The sequence below is a fragment of the Chaetura pelagica genome, unplaced genomic scaffold (genome assembly GCF_000747805.2).
Source record: "Chaetura pelagica isolate M959 unplaced genomic scaffold, ChaPel_1.0 scaffold269, whole genome shotgun sequence".
Classification (NCBI taxonomy): Eukaryota; Metazoa; Chordata; class Aves; order Apodiformes; family Apodidae; genus Chaetura; species Chaetura pelagica.
The window spans coordinates 932,945-941,426 of NW_009954705.1; the positions used below are offsets into that span (position 1 = coordinate 932,945).

The 8,482-nt window shown below is 40.1% G+C and overlaps 1 protein-coding gene across 1 annotated transcript in view; it reads right to left on the reverse strand.

The window, feature by feature from the left end:
• Nucleotides 1-1,432: 1,432 nt before the first annotated feature.
• LNX2 (ligand of numb-protein X 2) overlaps nt 1,433-8,482 on the reverse strand; it is a 26,884-nt gene continuing 19,834 nt past the window's right edge. Inside the window, 3 exon segments of the mRNA XM_010005635.1 lie at nt 1,433-1,808; nt 5,148-5,306; nt 7,103-7,334. Coding sequence (XP_010003937.1) covers nt 1,673-1,808; nt 5,148-5,306; nt 7,103-7,334 — 527 coding nt within the window. The 3' untranslated portion in view covers nt 1,433-1,672.

Sequence of the window (8,482 nt, forward strand, 5' to 3'; positions counted from 1 at the left end):
GAAATTAAATTGACAGCATACCTTACAGAGAGGAATAAAATCACTCCATTCATATAAGATTTTAACTTTTTTTTGCAAAAGAGAACTTTATTTCTTTTGAAAACAAAGCTACTGGAGTTAATGACATGCGATAATAGGCCCTGATATTACATCGGTTTGGTTTGAAAACAAAATTCATGCTTCACAATTGAAATTTGCTGTGATTCTCAAATACATTCTCTGATAATGAATAATACAATACAGAGGTCATTCATAAAATCAGTTCAGGTTGGGAACCTGGTTTATAAATGAAGCTCTTTTTCAAATATGCAGAACACTGACTACACTCAGGGTTTGCTCCAGGTCAGCACATTTCTTTGTGCACTCCAGCCTGCTTTTCATAAACAAATGGGTGCTTAGCCTGCAGGTATAATGGAAAGGCAAAGTCTAGAAGTTACAGGTTCATTTGTAAAAATACTAAATACAATCCAAGATAAATAGTATTACTCTTACTGACAACTTAATAGCAGGTGCTCTCTAAAGGAAAAATATCCTGAAATACAGGAGATGGTTTCAGCATTTGGTATCAAGGCATTTGCACATTTGTCAGGAGATGACAGAGTAAGAGTGAACTTTGCAGCTTACTTTGCAGTTGGACTTGAATTCAAGGAGCTTTCCTTCCAGCCTGCATACCTGTAAACCATAATCTATGTTTTCTTAATAGCTTGCTTATTTTTTCTCCTGGAAATAATGCTCTCATTTAGAAAGTATAAGTTAAATTATTGATTCCATACATGAGTAAAGAGAGCTGACAACTACAATAGAAACAGTAAAAATGATTTTTGTAAAAATGTTCATCAAAATTCTCCGACATAGCAAAACATTCATTTGTAAACTCAAATCTAATACTGCAAGTCATTCACTCAAAGGCGACCTCGGGCACGTGTATTCTTGCCAGCCTTGCAACAGTAATTATCTCCATATTTCTTGTCATTATAGGATACAAACTCTAAATGTATTAAAGTTTCCTAACAAAGAGTCCAGTTATTGCACTTCATAAAAATTCCAGTAATATCAGGCTTTTGTCCTACTTTGCTATGAACTCTGATGCCCTGCAAGAAAAATTTTGGGGATCAAGTAACTTCTGAGGAGTAAGATGGATTTCTTGACTCGGTCTGAAATATTGACTCAAAAATGGAAAGGCTTACAAAACGAAGAGACGTACCTTTGGAAATAAGAGTTTCATTCATAGTAGCAGCCAGATGTGTCACTGCCATACTGATGCACGTTCTCTTTGCAGGGAAGAACGGGCACATGGTTATTACGTTTATATATCACACGTAACTTGAGGACTGTGCAGAGACACCCAAAGAACCACTAAGTTCTTCTGCTGACTCTCCAAGCCTGATGGGGAAAGCTCCATGACAGCCATATTGGAGTGGGAATTTCTCTGTGAGTTCATGTATATTTGCACTTGCGTCAGCAACGGATACAGCAAACAGAAATGGCTATTTCAGGATGGAAAGACATACAGAGTGACTTCTGAGAGGCTCATCAAAAAGAAAAAAAAAAAGAAAATACAGCAGTTTTGGCCCTGCTTATAACCAGCTGTATCAATAGGGAAAATAAGAGGAGACTTTTTTTGCCAGCTATCTAGAAAAAGAAGCTGCTTCAACTGAAGTGATTCACAAATCTATATGAGGCTTCCAGGCCAGCAAATCACCGTTAAAGTCACTTTGTTCCTCTGCTCCTTCAGCATGGGAACCAGTGCAGAATGGCTCATTCCAACTGTAGATAGTCCATTTACAGCAACAATCATATCACCACACCTAAAAACACAAGAAAAAAAAACACCACAACCCAAATGATGACTACTGCTCTGCAGTAACTAGTACATACCAACAAAGAGCACTTCACCCCTGGGGTAACAGGTTTCCATCAGGCTCAAAGTGTAGCTAAAAAAACCCCAAAGGGTTCAATTTTAAGGCAGTTTTACTACTGAAACTCATCTGGGAATTCCCAGATCACTAGGATTCAATTCTAATATAAAGACAGTTCTGCATTAAGAGGTGACCTGTATGGAAATGTGAGAAGAGAGTTGAAAAGATCTAATGAAGTCAAGAGAAGATAATGAGATAATGTGTGCATGACAGAAACATTTCTGTTTGTGTGGATTACATTACATTTACACCAAATATGTCTTTACTGTAGGAGGTGTAAGTAAAGATACTTATGGTTACCAATCTCATTCCAACTGAGAACCTTGTTTTCAATGGCTTATGATTTTGTCAAACGTAACCATTTGGCATGAAACCTCCCTCAGCAGATGGTTCAACTGAGAAGCTGTAGCAACTCTATTTTGAAGCTGGGAATAGAAACTTGGGAAGGTGCTGTTTGAGAAAATTGACCTTAAAGGGTTACATTTCAGTTTTAACAAGCTCAAGAGAAACTTCAAAAAAGCACCTAAGTTCTTCCTACATTAAGCATGCTCCATCTCCAAGCATCTCTTCTTGGTAACTTGAGTGTGTATTTGGCATCCCCCAGAGTAGTGGGAAGTGACGCTGAACTTTTCCTGAAACTGATCTCCCCAGCTACTGGGGGCACCAAAATGAATGGCAAAAAGATGCTCACCTGAGCTTTCCTGGTGCCCTTGGCTGGCACAGGGCAGAGGAAGAAGAGGTGGTATGACCAACACCAGTCAAACGTGGATTCAAAAGCATTTATCTGCCTGAATCAAGGTACCCCATCACCCAAACCACAATGCTACATTTCACTGAGCCTTTCTGCTGAAATAATTCCAGCGTCTATAAAATGACACCAGACAGATAATGTAGGCAGAAAACTGTGTTAACTATTGAACTGTGAAGTTTTTTTCTTCCTTCCTCTCTAGTCTAACAAAACATTTAGATAACTTAAACAAAAGGACTTCAAAAAGACCTGCTGCACAATAACTCATGGTGCAGGTTCTAAGGAGTTTTCCCTTGTTGATGGCTCATTTATAAGTCCATATTCTAAGTTTACAATATCACACAAGAACATCTTTGCCATTCCTTAAAAAAGGGCAAGTGTGACAACAACCACACTTTTTCTCTCTTCTTGGGAATGATGTTTAAATTTCCATTTGTGTAAAGACTTCCAGTTATTAATTCCCAGATCTGAAATTATTTACTTTAGGTTGAACTGAAATCCTTCATTTAATCCAAACTATTTCACAGTTGTCCAAAAAACTGTAATTTTGTGTTCAGCCAAGCTACGTTTTTAATTTATTTATTTAGTCATTGAACTGAAAAATCAATTACTGGCAAGTAATCGATATGTCTACAATGCTGTAGGCATAACTACATTTTTGAAGTGACTTTTTAAGTAAATCTACATGTAAAAATCATGGCATAAAACTTCAGGTAACATATTCTTTATTTACTGACACCTTCAAAAAAACAGTTTATGAACAAGAGAACCTTTAATAGGAATTGGAAATCCTAATTCTGAAATAATCCTACATAAGGCTAAGATGCATATATGCATTAATAGACCTGGAGGCTGCATCCAAACATAATATGTAAGTAGAATCATATAAATTTTAAGGTCAGAAGGGACCTTTAGTCCCACCATCTGCTCAAAGCAAGGTCAACTGCAAGATCTGATTAAGTCTCTCAGGGCTTTATCCAGTCAGGTGTTAAAAATCTCCAAGGGCAGAGACCATGCACCTTGTGCCACTGCCTGACGATCCTCATGGGGAAACAGTTTCTCCTTAAAACCAGCCTCAACCTCTTTCACTCAACTTGTGCCTGTTGTCTCTCATCCTTTTGCTGTGCACAATTGTAAAAAGCCCAGGCTCTGTCTCCTTGATAATCTGCTAGCAGGTACTGGAAGGGGATGTTACCTGACACTGAAGCCCTCATCTAGTAGGGCAAGTGCTCCAGCTCCCACCATTTCAAGGACCTCTGCTGAACTCACCTCATTTACCAGTGCCTTTCCTGCCAGCTAATGACTCTCAGGGCACTGGTACAGGGACTCCCTTTGTTAACAACCTTTTCAGAGATCTTTTTCACAGAATCACAGAATTATTGAGGCTGGAAAAGACCTCTGAGATCATCAAGTGCAACCTATGACCTAACAGCACCTCATCAGCTAGACCATGGCACTAAGTGCCACATCCAGTCCTTCCTTAAACATTTCCAGGGATGGTGACTCCACCACTTCCCTGGGCAGTCCATTCCAATGTCTGATCAGGCATTATCTGTTTTCATGTCCTTCCATTAAAGCAGCAGCACCCATCTTCAGTGCCAGAGTTTCCAGCAGTGACTTCAGAAGACTATATGAAAGGATAAAGCAGTTTTCCCCACTTCACACAAGTAGGTCCTAATTTCTTAGTGGTTCTCTAGGAAGACAAATACGTTGTGAACTAGCCAGCTCTACACATAGATTTTGCAGTGTCTCTTGACCTAAAGAAAGAGGGAGATGGAGACAGTAGGTGACACCAGCACTGCAGCTGGGGAGGAGGACAGGAGATGGCAGGGGTGCCTAGGGAAACACAGAATTATTGAGGCTGGAAAAGACCTCTGAGATCATCAAGTGCAACCTATGACCTAACAGCACCTCATCAGCTAGACCATGGCACTAAGTGCCACATCCAGTCCTTCCTTAAACATTTGCAGGGATGGTGACTCCACCACTTCCCTGGGCAGTCCATTCCAATGTCTGATCAGGCATTATCTGTTTTCATCTGTTTTCCTGTCCTTCCATTAAAGCAGCAGCACCCATCTTCAGTGCCAGAGTTTCCAGCAGTGACTTCAGAAGACTATATGAAAGGATAAAGCAGTTTTCCCCACTTCACACAAGTAGGTCCTAATTTCTTAGTGGTTCTCTAGGAAGACAAATACGTTGTGAACTAGCCAGCTCTACACATAGATTTTGCAGTGTCTCTTGAAAGAGGGAGATGGAGACAGTAGGTGACACCAGCACTGCAGCTGGGGAGGAGGACAGGAGATGGCAGGGGTGCCTAGGGAATCCATCACACTGGTTGGGGCAGCAAAGCACTACTGGGCTGCATGATGCCCCCAGCACAAGATGCTGCAATGCGTTTCATTAAGCAATTAGTTGCACCAGCATGTAACTATTTAAAAGTGATTATTATTATTATTAATACTACTGTTATTTTAGCTTACTTTAATCTTCCATCAAAGTATGCAGGAGTTCCAAGAACAATTGTTTTAATGAAGAAAGGCTGGTTGGTGTGGTTCTCCTCATAGCCACCAACAATGCTGAAACCCCAGCTCCCTAAATTGCTCCGCCGTAGCACAACGTCGTGGCAGCTATGTAGGCAGCTGTGGAATGGAAGCACAGGATAGCAAGAGAAAAAAGCTGTGTACACCACATATAGATATTTTTATAGTAGGCACAACACTTGCTGTCTCATCATTACCACCACGCTAAGCATGGAAGAGAAGGGGAGGGATGGTGATTAGACTTCTGCTCCCACAGCAATTTCGCAATATTCAAACCAATTACCAAAAAAACCTCCCACAATCCAGAGACAGAGAAGTGTTTTAAAAGAAATAAGGCAGTGCTAGAATAATTACTTAGCCACAGTTAACTCTGCAAACTGACAGTAATAGAATGGCATTTTAGGGATTTCACGGGTGGCAAGAATGTGGGTGGAAAACGGATACCCAATATGTCTAGTTTGCACGTAAAAAATGTAGTGTGTTTCTCTTCCACCCCCAGCCAGTTTATGCTTTTTCCACTTTAAGTAAAGATCTAAAAATCCATGCATAACCTTCTCTACCTCTGATATGATGCATCACCAGTAATGAAAACAGAAATGATTAACCAAATTCATTACAAAGAATGTAAAAAATCCAGATCATGCTTCAGTAACTGTACTGGTACATGTCATCTCCCCCACTGAAAATTAATTCTTGCCAATGAAGTTGGCAATAACTGTAATTAAAAAAAACCCAAGAAACCCACAACTTAACTTTTGGGTTAAAAAGATGCCTAATTCTTTGCTGATGTGCAACACCCCTTTGAAGAACAGCAGCATAACTTTAGGAGTCATGTGTGGGCATCTGTAGCATATAAGGATTAAATGACTGCTGAAGCATGAAAAGCCAGTTCATTTACAAAAACTGAGAGCTGTTTATTGTGATTAGGTAACTCATTAATACTTGAATGTAAGACAAATTAACTGAGAGTAAAACTCAGAAATATTAAATGAAAAAGTGTGAAATCTTTGGAGGGTCAACCCATAGGTCTGTTGCCTGTAACTGCCATTCTGCTGACAATCTGCCTGGTTGTTCTTGTGGTTTTATGCTTGAACTACTGACCTGAGCCTGGTAACTCTATCAGAGGGAGAGGAATTAACCTGAATGCCCTGACTTAAGTTAATAACACTATTTGCTGTAGTGGGAGCTGTTCTTGCTAACAAGTAATGCCAGAATGAGTTTATAGCTGCAGCCAGAGGAAAGTGAAAAACAGGAGAGTAAAAATGAAACATGGTGATGTGCAGCAGGCTGTAGGTTAACCAAGAAGAGGAAGCTCACTGCAAATCTTGAACAGTTTTTGTGTTTGGCAGAGATAGTAGTGGGCACTTCTAAAAAACAACAACAAAAAAAAACCCCATGAGGATTTGCAACTACAGGTTGATACGTGTGCATGAGACCCATGTCCAGAGTCTGTCAGAATGGCAAGTCTGATTCAACATACTAAAATTATATATTTGGCCTTGTAAATTTAGGTAGCAGACTAGCAAAACAGACACATAGGCAAATACTTCTTGTTTCTATTAATAACACATTTGGCTTTGGATATTCTACTGGAAGTTACGATATGCTTAAGCAATAGAAAAGATGACTTGTTTTCAATGAGAAGAATCCATGTGGGTAGTTACTACAGTTTGTGAAGGGATAAACTAGTCTATTCATCTTCCAGTTTCCTAAGGAGACATTGCTCCTGTTCACAGTCCACTGGGCAAGTACACTGACAACTGAATAGAATGGAGATCATCGGGCAGGCAGAAATGAGGGCAGATGTGCTGCAACTAATAAAGTTCCTGCTTTTGTCTCTCTCTTGGGCTTAGCTTAAAACTGTTAGCTAATTACTTTATCAATCAATTCCATACCTTGGAAGTCCTAGCCACATGACCCATGATGGTGACCAGCTGGCATCATACTCATTTTCACTGATGGTACTCAATTGCTCTTCATTAGCCTGGGGCTGTTCTTCTACAATCTGGACTTCCAGGGCTTTCAGGGCGACCACCGAAGAGACAGCACTTGCTTTCAGCATGGCCACTGCCTCGCTGTGACTTAGGTTAGTCAAGTCAATGCCATTGATGTTCAGCAGCACGTCACCTGTTCAAGGGCACATGTGAGAACATATCAGTCTGTCAGAGCCACTCCTACTGACAGCACTTCTCTCACCAGGGTCTCATTTAACACTATTTTTTGGAGCTGAGACAGTCTGAACTAACAGCCTGGGAAGGTGAACAGTTCTGCAACTATATACTACTGGTTTGAAACATTAATGTATTGAACTATTAAGCTGGATCAACATAATTTATTTCCACACAGTGCATCAAATGCTGCAGTTTCCATGGTATGTTGCTTTGAAAATTTGAAATAGAAAATAGGGAAGCACCTCAGCCCCTCAGCTGCAACTGTTGTTGCAGATGCCACAACATAACAGTTGCCAGCGGTGGATCTTAGGCCCGCCCTAAATTTAAAAGAGAAGGAAGAATGATGGAAGGAACAATACAGGCACCACAAAGTCAGAGAGTAATCATGGTTGGAAAAGACCTCTAATATCATCTAGTCCAACCATCCACTCGGGAGGAGGGGGAACAACACAACCCACCTACCCAAAAAACAACAAAAAACCCAAAACCACAACCACACACCCCACAAAACCAACAAGGTTCCACAGAGTGTTTTAGATCTGCTTTTTCTAACATGTTAATTGGGAGAGCAAAATGCAATTCAAAAACTAATGGAAAGGTTGGTACAAAAACCAGTCCACTAGAAGAAAGAGAGAACATCTCTATGAACATCTGTGAAGACTCAAAGCCACTAAAAAAATTGCCACAATTTTAACTATATTTCAGATTATTTTTTTAAAGCCTCAGGATGAAAACAAGAACATTATTTACTGTCCAAGCAGTGACAGTCTCCTCTGCCATGCAATGTCTCACTGATGAAAGCCAGAAAAAACAAAGCAAAAGTGCATAACACCTGGGTCACATTTGGGACAAGACTCATTTTTTGAAAGCTTTTTCCTCCCAGGGAAAGCTGAAGTCGAGGTGCAGCTTAACTTGAAATTACTTTGTTGCTGCTGTGACTACTTTAATGTTACACAAGGAAAGATCAACTGTGATTCTTCCATTGAATGTGTTCTTCATAGTAGTACAGAAAAAGAAAGCAGACCCGTTGGTATGTGGGTGTAAATCTCCCTCAGAAGCATACAAGGATCTCCCACACTGTTCTTTTTAAATTTGTGATCTGTA